The sequence below is a fragment of the Bactrocera latifrons genome, unplaced genomic scaffold (genome assembly GCF_001853355.1).
Source record: "Bactrocera latifrons isolate USDA-ARS-PBARC rearing strain unplaced genomic scaffold, ASM185335v1 scaffold_4, whole genome shotgun sequence".
Taxonomy (NCBI): Eukaryota; Metazoa; Arthropoda; class Insecta; order Diptera; family Tephritidae; genus Bactrocera; species Bactrocera latifrons.
In genome coordinates this window covers 710,160-730,663 of record NW_017537045.1, presented here as the reverse complement: position 1 = coordinate 730,663, position 20,504 = coordinate 710,160, and the positions used below count along the sequence as shown (strand labels likewise).

Sequence of the window (20,504 nt, the reverse complement as noted above, 5' to 3'; positions counted from 1 at the left end):
TTATTTAAAAAAATGAAATAAAGAAGAGATATGAAAAAAATGAAACTAATTTAATTTAAACAAATAAATTTAAAATTTGAATTTTAAACTAGACCAAGTCCATCTTTCTCAAATTTGTGTTCTTTTAGACAAGAGTAGGAAATAGCGCATTTTAACTGCCCACCGACGAGTTGCCGTTCAAAAAAGAGCATAAATTTTGAAGAAATATCAAAGACAAGAAAAATAATGATGAATACATTAATACAAATTTTAATTTTAACATTTATAGTCCATTTTTTAATTTTCTCTACCTTTCTTCATTTATGGTGTAATAACTACAATAACCTTTGTAACCAACAACAACAAAAGTTGATTGTCACAAACGCAGAACATCTCAAGTTTTACGCACCATTACATTTTACTGAAGTCACACTGATACAACGTGTACCGTGCTACCAATGTATCATGGCAGCTGTGGCGTATACGTAACATTTGTTTCATGCAAGCGAGTGTTGTTGCGGTGTGATGGCGGCGACTTGGCAAGGCGTATGACAACTTAAAGTGAGTGCTTGAGGGAGATTGTAACGGCATGTGTGTAGTAAGTATATATACAGACACCTACACACAGGTGTGTTAAATAAATTGGAATTAAAGTTGTATAAGTTAAATGTAGCCAAGTAACAATAAAATGTGGCAGCACCGTCTATTTGATAAGGCCTATCGGTTGTTATTGCGTTCCGCACGGAAATTGTTGGAGATTTTAATCAAGTGAAGTGGAAATCGTTAAAGCAGATAAATCAAATGAAGTCGATAGGTGTAGGAAAATTAAAGGATTTCACTCCTTACTTCCTTGTTTTACTGCCCAAAGGTACAGTGTTCTTTAGTGAAGGAGCGTGCCATAAAATAAACCTCATTCTTGCGGAAGTTAAGCAATAAAGCAAATTAGAGTGTAGATATATGGGGGAATGAAAATACGTTAATTAGATTTTCGATACAGCAGTACTAAAATTTTATGAAATTATTGGTGTTGAGAGAAGATATTCTTTAGTTCTGTGAGACAATTATAACAAAAACTTAAAAAATTTTGAGAGTAAATCAGCTAGATTGGCTCTCAAAGTTATTTAGAGCAATTACAATCGAAAAGACATGCACGGCATCAGAGGAAGTAGTGCCTCCACTGTAGCGAAGGAGTGTAATTCGTGTTGATTTGCGAAAGCCAGTGAGGTAGCGAAAAGACAGCGACTTCGACTATCCAAACCGAGACCCCAGAAATTAGCCAGAGGGCGGTGCTGCCTCTTAGTTACCCGGTGGAGACGTTGATGCCGAAACAGCTTACCGTGCTACAAGATCTCTCACTACCTTGTTGCGGCAGATCGCTTCCAAGCTGGAAGGCTGGAAAGGCTCCGTACTCTGTGCAAAAAGCCATATAAATACATCCCAAAAGCAATCAACGAAGGTTCAGCTAAAAATTTTGAAATGTCTCATTCCAGTTTTTTCCGTTCCATTCCAACTCATTTCTTCGGTACAAAACTTAAACGTTCCATTCCAAGTCGTTCCGTTCCATTTGAATATATTCAGCTTCATTCGATATCGTTGCATTAAAAAACTTTAAATTTTTTTAAATGTTTCATTCAAAATCGTTCCGTTCCCTTTTAATATATTCAGCCTCATTCGATATCGTTGCATTACAAAACTTTTATTTTTTTATACGTTTCATTCCAAATCGTTCCAATCAACTTTAATACTTTCCGTTTCGTTTCATTTAGTTTCATTACTTACCTTTAATTTACTTTTAATTTTTAAACGTTTCATTCCAAATCGTTCCGTTCCATTTTAATATATTCAGGTTAATTCGATATCGTTGCATTACAAAACTTTTAATTTTTTATACGTTTCATTCCAAATCGTTCCAATTAATTTTAATAATTTCCGTTTCGTTCCATTTAGTTTCATTACTTACTTTTAATTTTTAAACATTTCATTCCAAATCGTTCCGTTCCATTTTAATATATTCAGCTTCATTCCATATCATTTCATTTCATTACTTTGCAAAACAAACAACAACAATAAATAAAGAAATATTAAGAATCTTATTTTTTACGTGAAAAAAAAAAAACTTAAATGTTTACAAAATTATGTGAAAACCTGAAAACCTCATGTGTAGTAGGGAAGTAAAATTAAAACCTTACAAAAATAGTATATCTTTCCATTTCAATAAAGAAACAAGAATAAATAAAGGCTTTGCAGTTACTCATACGCCATGTATCACCCCATTTCGCGCCTTTCCCGCAATGAACTGGTGAAGCAAACTATTTCTAAGCAAATTTTCCACACAAAACTTGTTACGTGCAGCCAACAAATACAACATATATGTGAAAACTTATAAGGCCAGCTTGTGGTGGCGCAAGTTTATTTAATATGAATAGGAAAGTCAATACCGAACTAACTATATCGTAGCTATACGGCAATATACCTGCAGCTAAGTTAAGAAAGCTATACCAAAGTTTGCTACGCAGCTAAACTTCTTGAAACTTAACTAAACTATGCTAAGGTTAGCGCAACTTAGCGCTAAGCTGCTACAAAAGTGGCCAGATACTAAGCGAAATTTATGTAGTTGTGACGCTTTCAATGCTAGACTGCAAGCACTTAACCACTCATACTTGTGTGAATTTGTGCATGCAGATTAGTAAGAAAAACTGTATTGATTTTCAATTTTCCTTAATGCTCTTATGTGAAAATACACACAAGATAGCCAATAATGTGCTTTTGCTTGCCAGGTAAACTTACGGGTGTATGTGTGTGTAGAAAAGTATAGGTAAATATGTGTAAAATATATGCATGCACGCTTTGGCAAACAAATCAACTTGTCACTCGCGCGCTTGTGTGTTCGTAATGCAATTTTACGACTATATATTTGTTGTTCTTGTAGCCATTATCCTGCAATACACAAACACACACATACATCTGCCAATACAATTTTACTTTCTTCTATACAAATATAGAGAGTATACTGCTAATGCGTGTTGTTGGCAAGCAAACACGCACAAAAGCGGCACGTATGGGGGGGTTCTTTTGTAAATGTGGAGAGTAAGGTTTGCTAGCATATTTGTGTGCATGTGTTGGTTTTTACTTCATTGATTAGTATGTATGTATGTTTGCATGACGTCTAACGGTACTTTTATGGCTGATGACAAATATAAATTACTGTAGTGGTTAAAGCGTAATCGGTAAGTGTGTAACAAAGTGGGCGAACATGTATGAACACCAAAGTTTGCAAGCAAGTAATAAAAAAGTTTCGATAATTAAAACAAAAGTTCAAAAGATATATACATATATATACAACTCCATGCTACTCACTCAGCAAGATAGTGCGCTGGGTTTAAGATTCGGCACGTGGAAACCACACCAATTGAAAATAATAGCCTCGAATGTAAGACCCCACTTTGAGGACGACCACAACAAACGTAATAAGGACTATAGTTTAAGGGCATGCACATCCGCAATGTTCGATCCCAGAATTGGGAAGGTGCCAATGCACGGCTGGTTGATGCTTTCGTAAAAGTAAATGTTGACAGCACAGCCGTGCAAGAAATGCGATGGACAGGACAAGCACGAGTAGGGCCTTGTGATAATTCGGATAAGAGCAAAATTTTGCAACATATCGAGAAGTAAACTCCTCTCTCGACGAACAAAAACCAAACTCTATAAGTCACTCCACCGTCCTGCTATTTGGTGCAGAGTCAGGAACGATGACAATATCTGGTTATGTCGTCCGAATGCATGAAACCACCACCCGCTGAGTATTCAATGGAGGAGGAAAACATTCTCTCCGGTGAAAAGACTAGGTGGAGAAGGAACTGGTTATACTTAGAATCTCTAATTGGAGCCAAAAAGCGAAATGGTAGAACGACTGTCTCGGCTATAACCGAATAAGCGGTTTCTACGCAAATAAAAAAGAAAAAATTAATTTACACTATTATTACGTATTAAAAAAGTTTTTTTTTCTATATCTTCTTTTTGAAAACTTTCTAAATAAATGTTTATTTTCTATAGATTAGTCATTATTCGCAAGATTAATGGCTTATAGTTGATTAAGTGCCCAAGGAAAACCATTATCGAATTCATTTTACTTTGCACAAACTTTATATTTATTCATAACCAGCAACAAGCAAGATGAATTGCCGAAATAAATGATTAAGCTGAGCAACTACATAGATTTAGAAATTGAGTATGAAGAAATAAGTACATTAGTTTACAAAAAGCATATAAAGAATCAATAACTTATTCATGCACAACTGGCACTTTCAACATATATATACCAGATTATCGAAGTTATTTGCCGGCTAGCTCAATAAGTTGCTTTGAGGTGTGAGATAAAAAGCTTAGCAACTCATGCAAATCATTGGCACTTCTGTAAGAGTGTTTATATTATGAAATATTTACGATGAGAAAAGCGCAGACTAGTGAGTTTAAGTTTAAGTTCATGTTGAAGTTGAAATTTAAGTTTAAGTTTAAGTTGTAGTCGAAGTTGAAGTTGAAATTTGAGTTTAAGTTTAAGTTTAAGTTGAAGTTGAAGTTTACGTTTAAGTTGAAGTTGAAATTTATGTTTAAGCTGAGATTTAAGTTTAAGTTGAAATTTAAGTTTAAGTTTAAATTTAAGTTTAAGCTTCAGTTCAAGTTTAAGTTTAAGTTGAAGTTGTAGTTGAAGTTGAAGTTGAAATTTGAGTTTAAGTTTCAGTTTAAGTTTAAGTTTACGTTTAAGTTCAATTTGAAGTTAAAGTTGAAGTTGAAGTTGTAGTTGAAGTTGAAATTTGAGTTTATGTTTAAGTTTAAGTTCAAGTTTAAGTTGAAATTTGAGTTTCAGTTTAAGTTTATGTTTAAGTTGAAGTTGAAATTTAAGTTTAAGTTGAAGTTGTAGTTGAAGTTAAAGTTGAAATATAAGTTTAAGTTTAAGTTTAAGTTGTAATTGAAGTTGAAGTTGAAGTTGAAATTTAACTTTAAGTTTAATTTTAAGTTTAAGTTGAAATGTAAGTTTATGTTTAAGTTTAATTTAAGTTTAAGTTGTAGTTGAAGTTGAAGTTGAAATTTAAGTTTAAGCTGAGATTTAAGTTTAAATTGAAATTTAAGTTTAAGTTGAAATTTATGTTTAAGTTTAAATTTAAGTCGAAGTTGTAGTTGAAGTTGAAATTTAAGTTGAAATTTAAGTTTAAGTTTAAGTTTAAGTTCAAGTTTAAGTTTATGTTTAAGTTAAAGTTGAAGTTGTAGTTGAAGTTGTAGTTGAAGTTGAAGTTGAAGTTGAAATTTAACTTTAAGTTTAAGTTTAATCTGAAGTCAAAGTAATTAAAATATTAAAATTATATCAATTAACGCGCTGCTGCAAATTATTTACATACAGACCTTAACTTCACTTTTCATACCGCTGGGACATATGCGCAACATTCATAATGCAACTACTGCTGACGTATGAAATCAATATCGGCGACTACAAAGCATACCACAACACTTTATATGATTGCTGCAATTGTAGCAATTACTATAGAGTTCACACAGCTGCAACCACGTGCATACACATACAAACATATACATAGTTATCACTTATGTGAATCAATGTCACTCATACGCCACGTACAACAGCTGCATGATTGCTTCTTCGATACGTGCGAGCGCTTTATCAGCACAAATGTTGTGCGCATTTTGTATTTCTTTCTAGATATGCTTGTATTCTTTACTTTTTTCCCATCTGTAACATTAAATGGCCACATTAGTGAAATTCTGTGGAATGTCAAGCGACGTGCAGCGATGCGGAATGATTGCGTATATTACAAAATTTGCACTCAAATGCTTACATGTATATTTAGTTGTATTCAAGAAAGCTCGTGCTTGCTTGTGCTATAAAGAATAATATACATTGAGCGAACTTTTAGTGTAAGTGTGTCTTCTTTATACAATATTCATATGTCATTCTCGGTTAGATGTTTTTAAGCGCTCATGCATATGCAGCAGTTGATGTCTAAATCGTTTACAAAGCCTGCTAAGAGTATATATTTGCACAAATACACCTTCTGGTAATCTCTTTATGCTGACAAGCAGAAAAATTGCGGCAGTTAACTGTTGTCTGCAAGTCAGTTGTCAGTTGTGAAGCAGCCATTATGTGATTTCACAGCTATTATGCATTTTCCGCTGATTAAGCGCTATTCAGGGTGTTAAATACACTTATATTAAATTTTACAAATTGTCAACTTTCCAACAAACAGGTGTTTTCATACTCTTTTGACACTTGGACAATGGACGTTTCACCGCCTACATTTACGTGAAAAATCATATCTCGAGGACCTACACGATCGATATCAATAAAATTCGGTACCACAACGCAAAAATGAACAGAATTGGATATGTGAAACTCCATCTGATTCTTTCACAATCGATGTATAAAGCGCCAAGTAATATAACGGTATAAAGTCTTGCCTGAATAATGCCTTTGAAGTGAGCCATTTTGAAGTAAAAATTTTTCAAATCGAGCCCAAACTGTTCAAGCACCTAGGTACGGGATATGTGGACCCCAGTATCTAAAGCTCTCTTTTTACCGAAAATAACAATGTATGGGATATAAAATTCAAATTTAAAAAAAAAACATTCGTGATAACAGTATGTCTCAATGCCAAAAATTTTTAGAATCGGGTCAACACCTAAAGACCTAAAGATCTTTCCTCCATATACATTGGTGATGGTGTGTGAGGTACTTTAATCAAGACCAGAGAGTATTTAATTAAAATGTGGTATGTTAATAGTATGTGGTATTGGTAAAATATATGGAATAAAAGTGTCTAGGGGAGAGCTACAAATGAAGGACTACGGAAAATTTAATGAAGGTTTCTGAGCGGAGAATGAAGACTAGTTGATGATTACAAAAGATCAGCGTATGAAGCGATAATCAAACTGCTCTGGAGATGAATATCATATGCACTTCACACAAAATGGTTCAGGAATGGAGGCTCATGCAGAATTGAGTTGGAGGAATGACAGCGGAGAAGCAAACTCAGACAAATAGTGGACAATTCGCGTTGTCAGAGACACGATATCAAAAAAATATGTTCTTTGTAACCTTCCTTAGAAACTTTTCTGAGGTGATTGCTGGATAAAAAAATTTTGAAACAGAATTATCGTTATTAGGAAATGCCCTCAAGTTTCTGAAGGACTGCTTAAAAAGCTTAAGTGTAGCCGTATTGTACTTTTCTGTAGGTAAAGGTTAGTTTATAGTCAGTATAGGCCATTGAAAACCTTCCCCTACGCCCAATTTAGAAAATAAGTATTATATAAATCACTTTCTTTGTACCAATCGCTATATAAGTAACAAGCAATGCGACAAATGAGGACAATACTTTCTTGTGTTCTTTTATTTCAGTCTCTTAAATATAATTGAAAACTTGTATGTCACTGCCAATGAAAAAAAATGTCACAAAATAGCGAAATATCGAAACTTTTCATGGAGATAAAAGCAAGCAATATTAAAACTTAGCGAAGAGGACAACATTAACGCGCAAGTAAAACTACTTGTGCAACAATAATAAAACAAACAATGTAGAACGGAATTACGTTCGCTAGTAGTTGGCAGCAACGAATGTCAAGGAGAAAACATTAAAAACAACGAAAACGAAGCCACGAAGGCAAACAAGCCGCATTCGACAGGTAACAGACACGTCACTGCCAACCTATGTCGCCGTGGAGGCCACGCTTCACAGCTGTTTAAAATGCAATAAGGAGTTTGCTGGAAAGAGTTTGGGAGCGTGGAGAGCCTTAAGAGCGCAGCAATGCAATTACCCATACTCTGGATATATTAAAAACACTGCCAACAGTCGAGCGCCACAATAACATGCAGACAGGCAGCTAATGATGAGTTCGGCTATGAGGGGGCACGGCTTATAAGCATGAAGTAACTAGCAAGCAAGCGTACAGACAGCTATATATACAAGAAAGCATTGTGCATGCCACACATTTTCGATTGCTGATTGTTGCATTTTCTCATTTCCACCATTTGGTGAGTCGTGAGTTTAATTGTGACTCGCACGTCTGGCGCAGCGCATCTTCACGTCGCGCTGTCAAGCTGGTATGCGGTTGGAATGAAGGAACTTGTGTAATGGAATGCCAAGTGGTGCAGAAAAAGTTTAAAGTATATACAATGTGTAAATGAAAGGGTTACAGGTGGATATTTCAAGTGCGAGATATTTTTAATTATAATTTTATTAATTACAGAATTAAGAGGCTGTATGAAAAAGGTAGTTTATTAGAAAATATAAGAAATTAGGCATCGAACGAAGGCCCCCGGGTAATTGTACTGAACAATCCTAACCATGCCGACGATGACATTGGATTGTGTCTTGCATTTATTTGTGACTGTGACAAGGAAGCTCATATCGATGACCAAGTTTTAGTGCCAGTTTTTATTTTATAATAACTCAAAGCACAGTAGATTAATATTATAAAAAATACTACTTATATACGTTAAATGGCTTTAAGTGAGACAATATATTTTATTTGTAGACTTCCTATTCTTCCTCAGTGCGTATTGAGTATTGAGCGAATATTTATGGAATGAACAGAAGACGTATAGTATTTTCCTTTTTGAAACACCATTAATATCTAACACTTATTTTCAAGTATTTTATAGTGTCATAATGTGAATTCATGGTCTTCAAATTGGATTACTCACCTAGCCAATATTTCTGTACAAACCTCTTAGTAATTATCTTATTAGCCTCATATAATTTCAATTAGAGGTAGTCTTATCGAAATTCTCTGTTTTCATTTTTATATCAGAACACAATCAGTTTCTGTCAGGAAATTGTATATAAGATGAAGAGTAAATATTCTTACGAAACACTCAGTCAGTTGCTATCACTTTTTTAGTCTCTCTTGTAAAACCAACTAACCGTTCAACTATCGAAGTTAGACTGAAAAAATACTCTGCAGTTGCTATTAACTTGAGCAAACCGCTCACAAATCCTCCAGCTTAACTAAAAGCTACTTTAAGCCATCAATTTTGTCGATATTTCCACAAAGCTCACCAAGTTTTTTTTCACAAAATTGAACATACATATATACTTATAGGTAAAGTTTCAGATATCATTACTTTATGCTCGATTTTCCACATTGTTTCTTTTTCTTATTTACTTTTTCTTCTCTTTCTTATTTTTGCTTCCATTTCAACAGTTGCAATTTGCTTTGTTTCAAGTGTGTTAGTTACTGTAGTTATTTTCCTTTGATATTAACTTCAAGCATGCACAGACAAGAAATATAAAGAAAAGAGAGATAGCTTCACGAGGGAAAATCTCGAGTTAACTTCAGGTGTCTGCATTGTTCAAAGTTTTATGAATAGCAGTGCAACAAACAACTAAAAAGAAAGTGAAACCAGCAAGTCAGGTGACGCTAGAAAGACAGTCACAAGTGGTCGTCAGCGGAAATTGAAAATGAATGACAAAAGCGAGTTGTCGCTAGGCATCAGTGTCAACGCTAAGAAAGCCACATTTTATCGTTTGCTCGTATAACTGGCGCTTTCCCACAAACTCAGCAAATTTGCATGGCTCAGCAGCAGTTAAGATGTGACTTTGCATTTGCAATGAATTAAGTATGGACAATGAGCTTCACTGAGTATAGGGTGATTCGAAAATAAAAAAAATTTTCTGCGTTTCAAAACTGGGTGTAAACAGGTTATTCTCCCTGAAAACAGAATAGACTTGAAACAGATTCGTAACTGGGGTCTAAGCTTCTTTGCGCACTCAAAAGCCTGTGGTTGAAAAGTCTAGTTATTTTTTGAATAAAAATGGCATCACTCAGGTCACGTCAGGCTAGGTTAATCTGGTAAGCCAATGAGCCACGAATATACCAGTTTTGGGCCCTTGCAATAACAGATAAAGCCGATTCATGCCGAATTTTGACAATGATAAACCTCGGAGCTTATGTTATAATGAGAAAACAACTTTACATAACATGCCATACGCCTTGTGGAGACGATTTAAAATCTTTTCGAGTTCCTCCATTCATCAAATGTATGTATTAGTTAAGGTTTTTGTTCGTACTGTAAATCATAAGAAGAAGGCGATTAGCAACAAAGAGAAGCGAGAAGTGGATAATAGGTTTGAGGAAGCGAGACTTTTATATGCGATTTGCTGAGTCTTTATACAGCAGCACACGATTCCCTTCGCTCTCTGAGCAGCTGAATAAATAAGAGAACCGTTAAGTAAGTGAGAAAAATCCAAATATGGGAATAAAGAGATCGGTATATATAGTTGATGACATATATAATATTTCATGAGATACTAAGGCTGTGTGAGATTTAGAGTTTCTGCTTCGGATCTAGAGCTACTTCATAGCGTGGTTAAAAATTTCACAGATTACTTTATTATTAGTATTATCAATAATACTTTTTTATGAACAATATATTTGATCGCTTATTGATACTTTGGCGTCTAGCAAAATTATTTCGTATTAGGGATTTTAATCAACAATAATTTTTGTGTGCATTTATTTTAAGTAGGACACCCTTTATAGTCTCACATATTAATGTAGTTGACCAAGCCGATTATATAGACTGCCAACAGCGACCACTTACAAACTTAAGCTCTAAAAGAGCTGCAATGAAGGCTGATTAGCATTTAAAAACAACAAAAACAAAATTTTTTTGTTGTAAATATAATACTTCTATCAAGTATGACAGATGAGAAAGTGTTAAGAAGCGTTTGCTGAAGTGTAGAAATTGTGTGAAAAGCATGAAGCGAAGTGTACGAAGAAAATAACTTATTCAAGATTAGGAAAAGGAGGAGTAAAAACAAAATAAGAGAAGATGAGAAAATATAAAAATTAAAGAAAGAATGGTTGATAGTGACAGAAGAGAAATTTTTGTGTGAAAAAAAAAACAGAAAAGAGTAACAAATGCAAAAAATATATAAAAATTATGTAGAACGTAGTTGCACAAGGCGGTAGATAACAGTTAAAAATGTAGTATAATATTGAAAAAGGAAAAAGTAAAATTTACGCAGGTATTAAAGAAAAATATGTATGTATAAAAAATACAAAAATTAAGACATTGTAAATTGGTAATGGTTTTTAAAATAGCAGCAGCAAAATAAGATAGACTGAAGTAAAGTTGAAAGTACTGGAAAGGGTAATAAAAATGAGAAAAATATTTAATTTTTAAAATAATAGTCGTATTAAAAAATAATAATGGTATTAAAAAATGAAGCATACTCCTTAACAAGATTATCTGGCCAAATTTTAGAAAAAACTTGATAAACTATGAAATGGTAAGTGGAACGTATTTAAAAAATGCCAGCAATGGAACAAAAGATTTGTAAACTATCTATGTAGCAGAGTCTTTCGAAATTTTAGAAACATGTATAAGTAAATTAACAAGTATTACTACTAAAAAATAATCCAAAGTCTTACAAATTGAAAAAAGTTTAACGACGTAAACTCTTAATTAATATGTGGAATGAATGTACTTTTATAATGCTAAAACATAATCCAGCAGAGTCTTACAAACTGAAAAAATTTTAATCATGAAAACTCTTAATTAATATGTGGAATGTATCTTCAAAAAAAAAAAAAAAAAAAAATTAAAAAAAAGCAATTTAGCAGAGTTTTAGAATATTTTGGAAAAAGTTAGAAAATGGATCATTAGTATGTGAAATTTTTTCTTAAAAAAGCTAAGACACATAACATATGTTACATAAAATTAGAAAAAATGTTGTGTGTAAAAGAATATTTAATAATTATCTAGCTAAGTCCAACAATATTTTAGAATTAGTTTAGTGAAATAAACATAAACCATGAAAAATTATGTGGAATGTATTTTAAAAAAGCTACAAGTTTTCCTTATGTTAGTTAAATTATATACCGAAGTCTTGAAAAATTTTAGAAATTTTTTAATGAAGTAATACCATCAGATGATATAGGGAACGTATTTAAAAACAAAAATTTCAAATATTTCATCACGTTAAAAAGCAACCTAGCAGACTTTAGCAAAGTTAAAATAAACGAATTAATTAAATAGAATGTGGAACATGTAGCAAAATCTTTCGAATTTTGAGAATAAGTTCAACGAAACAAACCATCAAATAGAGAGTGGAATTTATGTTCAAAAAAGCTACAAATGTTAGAAGATATATCTAGCAGCGTCTTACTAAATTGAAATAAACCATAAGATGAAGGGTGGAACGTATTAAGAAAATTAATAAAATGCTACATGACGTTAAAAAACAATCTATCAGATTTTAGCAAATTAAACAAAAAAAAAAAAAAAAAAAAAACGGATAACAAAGTAGCATTTGGAACGTATTAAAAACATCCTAAACCGTTTATATTAAAAACTCTCAGCAAAGTCTTTAAAACATTTAAAAAAATTAAGCGAAATAAACCATAATTAGTGTGTGGAATGTATTTCCAAGACAGCTTCAAGTGTTGCAAAATGTTGGCGAAACTATCTAGTAGAGTTTTGCAAGTTTTTAGAAAAGAGTTTCTCGAAATAAACCATCTAATGAAATGTGGAACGTATTTAAAAAATGTTCAAAAAAATTAAAAAATGCTTCATGACATTAAAAGAACAATTTAGCAGACTTAAGCTTAATGTTAAAAAATGAAATAAGTAGCATGTGGAACGCATTTTCAAAAAAGGTTATAAATTTTGCATAATGTAAAAGAAAAAAATATCTCATAGCGTTCTATAGAATTACAGATAAAGCTTAACGGAGTAAATTAACGAGCTGTATGAGAAACGTATTAGAGATGTGTAGAAAATTGTTGCTTTAATAACAAAGGCTAAAAAAATTGTGGTTATTTTAGAAAACCCAGTAAAAAATTAAAAAATATAACTTCATGCGAATGTGGGACGTATTATCAAATGTGCATAATGTATAGTATAATGTTTCTGTAAAACATCTAAAAATTCATTTTGAGTAAATATTTTATGAGAAACTGTAAGCTCATACACGTAATTTATACAATACAAAAAAAAATATGTATTTTTCTCAAACTCTTACAATTTGCTTCACAACTAGCAGTTCCATTCTGCTAAGGGATTACTGCAATTAAATTTTAACTAAACTTCGTCACAATAAGCGCTTTTCTGCTTAACTTGCATAATTGCACTCTGAAACCACTCAGTTATAGCCAAAGAGTCAGGAATGTTGACGGCAAAAATTAGCTGGAAATTCGAATTTACACAATGTAGCACACAAGAACATCCACACACGCTTATACAACTATATATTGCTTACAGCGCATTCTCGCCAGTGTAAGTACTCACCCGAACTTTCCGCACCGTCTTGCGGCTGTCATTCTTGATGTTCACCGTCACGCAGACATCCTCACCATGCGTATACCAGGCCTTATCGAGGCTTGCCCGCAAGCCGACACGTCCATCCTGCAAGAGGAATGGCTTGTCCACGGCACCCTGTGGTCCACCGCCACCGCCGCCGCTAAGCGCACATGCTGCATTACCGCCAATCACACCACCGACCGTGCAGCCGCCACCCGGCGAGGCGGTGAGTGGTGCGCCGCTAATGCCACCAACGCCGACAGCGCCGATGCCACCGGCAATAGCAGTGCAATCGTACTATAATCAATACAGACGAGGCGGCCGTTGTTGTTGTTGTTGTAGGAGAGGAACGACGGGTGGTTGCGACGCGCCGCATTGTGTTATTGTAAGGATTTGCGAGTTTAATTTTTGTTGTTGTTGCAGTCATGTAACGAGAGCGTGTGGGGAAGAGAAAGCCAAAACGGAAACGGAAATTCGATTAGTTGCTAAGTATTAGTAAGTCTCACTTGTCGTTTATTCATTTATTAGCTACCATTTTTCAACTTGGACACAACAAAGTCTGCACTCCCTTCCCAGTCTCTCTACACTCCCTTCTTGGTCTCTCTACACCCCCTCCACTGTTCCCACTACATACTGTCTGCAGTATATTTTCCACTGTTCTCCACCAACATCTTTTGGTATTTGCTTTGATAAATACATGAGAGTTCGCTTAGTCTGTCGGTTTACTTTTCACTATTGTTCGTCATTCTTCCATCGGCAAATATTGACTCAACTCAACTGCAATTGGCATTTTTGTTATCCTCTTACAATTGTTATGCCCCAAGGCGTCCAGACTGTGACCTCTTCGTTGGCTGGTCTGTTGAAGCCTGTGCTTTTATATTTATTACCGCTAACATGTGTACTCACTTATGTGTGCGGCATGCAACAAATTTAATACTAATATAAATTGATAATGCTTTACCAATATTTTAGAGTTTAGATTTTCCTATGTGTATGTATGACACAGGGTGACCAAAAAAAAACTGAAATTTATTGGTTAACTTGATTAAGTTGGAGGGTTGAGTCATCTGTAGAAGTTCACCAAAGTGAGGTAGTTCTCTGAAACAATCATTTAACATACATATGACTTATGTAGTTCACGACTTCCGATCTTAGACCAAGTAACCTCTGGGTAGCCGTTTGAAGGCGAGCTAAAATGAGAAGGCGAAACATCCATTCCAACGATGGTGATAATCTTTCTATATTCTGCTATAATTAGTATATTCTATAACTTTAAGAAAAAGCATTCGCTATTCTTTCAGACGGGCTTCTAGCATGCATGCTAAAGGTTTGTTTTTGCTGCGAGAAATTTGCTCCTACCTCAATGTAAGAACCTCGAGGAATCCCGAGGGAAGTGGGATGCAGTTATCATTTTCCGACCTTCAATCAGAAGCGTCCATCTCTGATCAACATTTTTACGACAGCTCTGTTATCCCGACTCCCTAAGAAACTACAAGAACTTCTGGAGTATCTAAAGACAAATTTTAAAACTTGGAGAATACCTTTTCATAAACAGTCTTAACGAAAACGTTACCATAGCATTAATTACCTCGAACTGATCGGGGGTTTCTGAGGACTATTTCTCATTCTGGTACCCAAACTAACCTCAATAATGAATAATCAATAATGATAAAGTTCTGGCGATCTTCATGAATTTAACCAATATTTCAAGAGTATCTGTAATCGTATTTTACATTACCTTGACCTTGACTATATAACACATAAATGTTATCGATACGTATGCGATATGAGACTTTCTAAGATGGTGAGCCAGTAATCGGATGTGTTTGGTAGAAATGTTGAGACGTTCTCAATTAATTTCTGAAGAGTATAGAAGCAAGTCTTTTGCGATATTTTCTTTTGGATCACAAACTGTTTGTAGGTAATGCGAATAGGAGTAAAGCTAACAAAATAGGTTTCTGCTGAGTCTCAACCCTTGGGAGATAAATATATACGTGAGAAAGAGTTTGTATTAACTCATAGATATTTACCACAAATTATGGTGTTAGTAATCTCTGCCACTCTAAATTGAACGTTAAACGTCTACTTCTTCTTTGGTAGTTGCGGATATCTTCTTCTTTATTGACATAGACACCGCTTATGCGGTTATAGTTGAGGTACGTTATCTACTAAGCTAATTTCAAGCAACCACTTTCAGTTGTTATATTTTTCTTTCGGCTGCTTGATTTATTGCTATCTCTTTATGACTCAAGCTCACTATAATTTTTATTGCTAACATCAAATTTATGACCTTTAGTTGGTATACTTCAATATGAAGGGTAACTTACATTTAACAGATACTGTAAATTATAATTATGGCAGACCAGACAAAGTGGTTTGTTAAATATTACTAAAACGCATATGAAGACAAATGTGGTAAGTAAGTGAAACAATAGCCTCATAAAAAAGTCAATGCGACGGTCAAGGTCAATGGGTTAACTTGGAATATTTAAAACTGATGATTTTTTGGCCTCGAATTACTTTCTCTAATAAAAAGTCGAAAAACCTACGAAAAAATGTGGCGACTAACATAAGGTTTTAAGAGCGTAGCACACTCTTTTGATCTAGTGACTCATGCCCAGGGAGAGAGAACATTGATCCAGTTTGCTGAATGGCAGACGCTCCATGGGCCAAACTCGAAGAATAACAAAAAGGCGGCGAAAGACGATGAATTTCTGTCCGAGCTATTCAAATAAGTTGGTGAGGAATTGATAAGGTGCTCTGCCTAGTTGACATCACAAAAAGGGAGACACCACAATCTGAACCAAATACAGTGGGATAAGCCTCCGTAACAGCGCCTATGAAGTTCTGTTCGACCTTGTCATTGTGGCTTTAGACCTGGAAGGCTACAATCGACCTGATTTTCACCATGTGCTAAATCTTGGATCGACACACACCTGCTCTACGTCGATTTCAAAGCTGCTTTTGACAGCACGTAAAGAGCTGCCTTTACGCCGCGATATCTGAACTTTACCAATACGGTTGTGTAAACCTGCGTTGAGCAATAGTAAAAGCTCTATCAGGCTACCAACTGAAGTTTCAGATAAGAGGACCCTCTATCGGTCGACTTCGTCAATACACGCCTGGCGAAAACAATTAGAGCTAGATTTAGTTGGTTCATAGTTCAGCGAATTAGGAGACAGGGGCTACCCTGTCTAGGTCATCTCGTCCGAATAGATGAAAACACTCCAGCTATGCGAGTATTTGATACAGTAATCGTCAGTGGAAACAGAAATTGAACTGAAAGTCTGAGCAGGAGCTTGACCTATATAAGAAAACTGTATAACTATTCGCACTATTTTGAAGAGAGTTCGTCATTTCTTAGGTTGTCTGAAATTGGTTCTCAGAGGAGCAGCACTCCAATGTGAGTCCATTTGTATGCCTTTAGTTCTGATGAGTGCTTTACTTTTTTTAAGAAAAGTTCTTTAAGTCTGGCTGTATATTCTAAGAGAAAAAATATTAGGAATTCGTGTAGTTTTGAGACGATAGCATAGTGGTTGCAATAACAATACCTTATCAAGTTGTGATCTATGGGTTCCTCAGTTCACGTAGCTGGATGTCGGTCTTAGACGGAGAGATCAGGCAACCTTATAAGTATTAATTTTTGTCCAGCAGGCGACTGTATTAAGAATATAAGTGTATTCTACTAATAGCAGTGATTTCGAGAGATCTCGGCACACTTTCCTATGGATATGACTACATCTACATCTACATCAAATCTTAATCCCTATCCTTGTGGTAGTATCGTTTGTATGTAGGTTTAGTTAGCTGATATTTAAATGCTGTCTGAAATATCCTTCAAATTTCGTTTTGTAGTTTAAGTCACCGACAAGCTCTTGTAGTCCACGTACACTTTCTTTAATATCTTATTCCTTGCCTTATTTTCTCTTTATATACTCACCTCTTGAAACGATTTACTATAATTGTAGAACGGATCGCTAGGACACTTCTCAATCTCGCTTTTACTGCGTCCAAAGCGACCGCTAAAGCGAAAAGACTTGGGTGAGAGGCGCAGCTTGGGAAACGAATCGCCACGCTCCGACTTACGCGGCTTGGCGTGACTTTGTGTGGTTGCAGCTGAACTGGCGGTGGTAGCACCCTCAAAACTCGTATTACTATCAGCGCTGCCGCTGCCGCCCAGCATCGAAGACAGGCCGGGTGTTGTGTTGCCATTTTGGGCGTTGAGCGCGCCAGTACCACCAAGCGTTGCGGGCGGTGATGTAAGCGCCGCAGTCAATGGCGGCGAGGCGCCCTGATTGTTGATGAGCGCAGCGAAATTCTCCGGACCGTTGGACTGCTGATACACATCGGTGCGATAGATAACGCGCACACCCATTTTGACTGAGGCGCGCCGGTGGAATTTCTCATCTGTTTTATCCGCTGAAAGCAACAGAAAAAAAAACTTATAAATTGTGTGTGCTACAAATAGGTTAAGTGCGGGTGTTGGGAGCAAGTCGAAAGTAATCGATAAACGTAAATCAATTCCTGCGTAACAAAACACGGTGGTGTAGGTGTTAGAGGGTGTCAGAAAGTGGGCGTTTAAAAAATGGCTTGTTGAAAAAGCAACGTTGCGTGCAGTTAACGAGCCATTCGAATGGCTTTTAGCATTTAATGGGCTTTTAAGCGGCTTACAGCTACACACCGGCGGCTGGTCTCTTTTTGTTTTTGGTTTTTGCTTATACATGCCATTTTATGCTAACGGTAAATGTTTGCAAGCAGTATGTAGCAGCAGCCGCTCCGCGCTACGGGAGAGAGCTGTAACAAAATAGGTTTGCGGTCTTTGGTCGCTTGAGCTCCAGCATTTGGTAGCTTATGCGTACGCACATTGCATGCCACCACACTGCCGTTGCAATTTCGTGTTTCTTTGCTGGCTTTGTCAACCCTTTGGCGCTAGATTGCTAGGTTGTGTTGCCAACTGACTCCCGTACTTTGCAACCAAAAATCTGGGAAGCTAGGTATGCTGCCGACTGAGGTATGTAATTGTGTAGGTATGTCTGTTTCAGGTACTGTATAATTGCCGGTAACGCGGCAACATGTGCTCACGTGTACGCAATTTGAAGTTTCTTCTCCACTGCATGCAATTTTGTTAATTACTGACCTTTTTTGTGGTCTGTGCTTAGCGGGGTAATAAGTCGTGGAAGCTGGCTAATCTTTTTGAAAAGCACTAGAAAGCTTTGTTGTGGATTTTATTCTTTGGCAAGAATGGAATAGATTCATTAGGCTAGATTGACAAATTGTAGCGTTGAATATATGCAATAAATGGACTAAGCTGGAATAAGTTAGACGAGTTTAGTTTCGACTGGATATGTATTACCACGCCCATCACGCAGCATGCGAAATAAATCATTCGTGACTGAGAGTGTACATAAAGACCGTGGAGAGCCGATTCGGCGCCGTTCACAGCAAATCGGAGTGACTAATGGACTGATAGGACGACTTGGCGCATTTTTCGTTGAAAGCGTACAAAATACAGCTTGTGCAAGAACTGAAGCCTACCGCCCTTCGCAAGCGACAACGCTTCGCTCTTAAAAAGTTCCGAGAGTATCCGTTCTTTTCGAGCCAAATTTTGTTCAGCGATGAGGTGCAACATTCTTGGCACAATGAGTATGTATACAAGCAAAATTGCCACAGTTGGAACGAGGAGCAATCTGCAGTAATTCAAGAGCTAACATTTTATTCACCACAAAAAAAAAAAAAAAAGTGTAGTGTGGTTTATAACCTAGTGCAATAATCGGTCCTTATTTCTTCACCCATCAGTAGCGACCAATATCGTGCTATGATAACCGACTATTTGATGACTGAAATGGAAGCTCGTGATCTTGGTGGGAGATCATGCCCACACATATCGCATCAATCAATGAAATTATTGAGAGAACACTTATGTGAACAGATATTTGCACGTTTTGGGCTGGTCAATTTGCCACCAAGATTGTGTGATATTACACCGTCGGACTTTTTTCTGTAGCGATTTGTAAAATCTAAAGTCCCTGCGGGCAATTTCGTTTCGATTTATCCCTAGTATCATTCGCCAGTTATCCGACGAAATGCGCGAACGAGTCATCGAAAATTGGACTCAACAGATACAGATACAGAGACATAGCCGCGGCCAACATTTGGAAGAAATTATTTTCAAGAAATGAATGATATCGTAATATAAGTATAAGTCTGGCAAAAAATTTAAATAATAGCTTAAGTTGATTTAGGTCATGGTAAATATTTTTTGCTATTCCTTGTACATATGTATTTGTCGCGACCATAATTATAATTCCGAAGCATGAATTCTCGTACATATTTTGATAAAGCATAAATGAATAAACAACTCGTATTGCCTCCTCACAATTAATTCGACTTAAACCCGTCTAACATATTGCCACGAATTGAAGCGAATATTTGCGTGCACATTTGCATTTTACGAGTCCATTTGCTGGTAGAAAATAGTTAGTGATTTTGCTATTTCAACAACGCATACAAACCAGCAGCGCTACAATCTCTAAGGCTTTCGTTTTCAATCATAATCGAAAAGTTTCGAAAATCTGTTCGAATGCATTTACAAGCTCAAGTATTAAAATGGGAGTTTAATAAAAATTTGAGTGTTGCTTTGCGTTGCGATTTGAATATTTGTTTATGCCTCAGTGGCCACAATATTTCCATCGCTTGTGCGAATGTGGCAGCAAAAGTGGTGTGGGCATGTGGGGTTCATTGCTAAGCTTTATTTTTGAGCAATATTTTGGTTTGCAAGTTTTGTGTTTATGACTGTGTGATTTGTATATACATAAGTGTGTTCATTTGTAGTTTATTGCTGAAATTTGAAGTTCGCTGATTTTAATATTTATTTGAGATTCACTCGTATATTGTATTTAGAGAAGTATCTATTGACGATTTCAATTAAATGTGAATATATGTATTGTTGAGGCAAATATATTGCAGTTTTAAACAAATGAAACTAAAATAAAGAGATTTAAGGTTTGAAATAACTTTAGACATTTGTAAAATATGTGTAAAGTATTAAAAAACTATTTCTTATTTTGTTAAGTGAAGTTTAGTTAGATTATAGTAAGTTCTAAAATAGACAGAAACTTAGATACAATAAATATCTGTATAAAATCAGTATAAAAATCATAAATCAGTATAAAAATTAAGAAAAATATAACATGTTATATATTTTAATTTTTTTTTT

At 35.4% G+C, this 20,504-nt stretch overlaps 1 protein-coding gene across 1 annotated transcript in view; it reads right to left on the bottom strand.

The window, feature by feature from the left end:
- Positions 1-20,504, bottom strand: part of LOC108972354 — a 114,584-nt gene that overhangs the window by 13,640 nt on the left and 80,440 nt on the right. Inside the window, exons 5-6 of the mRNA XM_018938907.1 lie at positions 17,229-17,707; positions 13,277-13,585 (exon numbers count right to left, since the gene is read on the bottom strand). Coding sequence (XP_018794452.1) covers positions 13,277-13,585; positions 17,229-17,707 — 788 coding nt within the window. The remainder of the gene's footprint in view (positions 1-13,276; positions 13,586-17,228; positions 17,708-20,504) is intronic.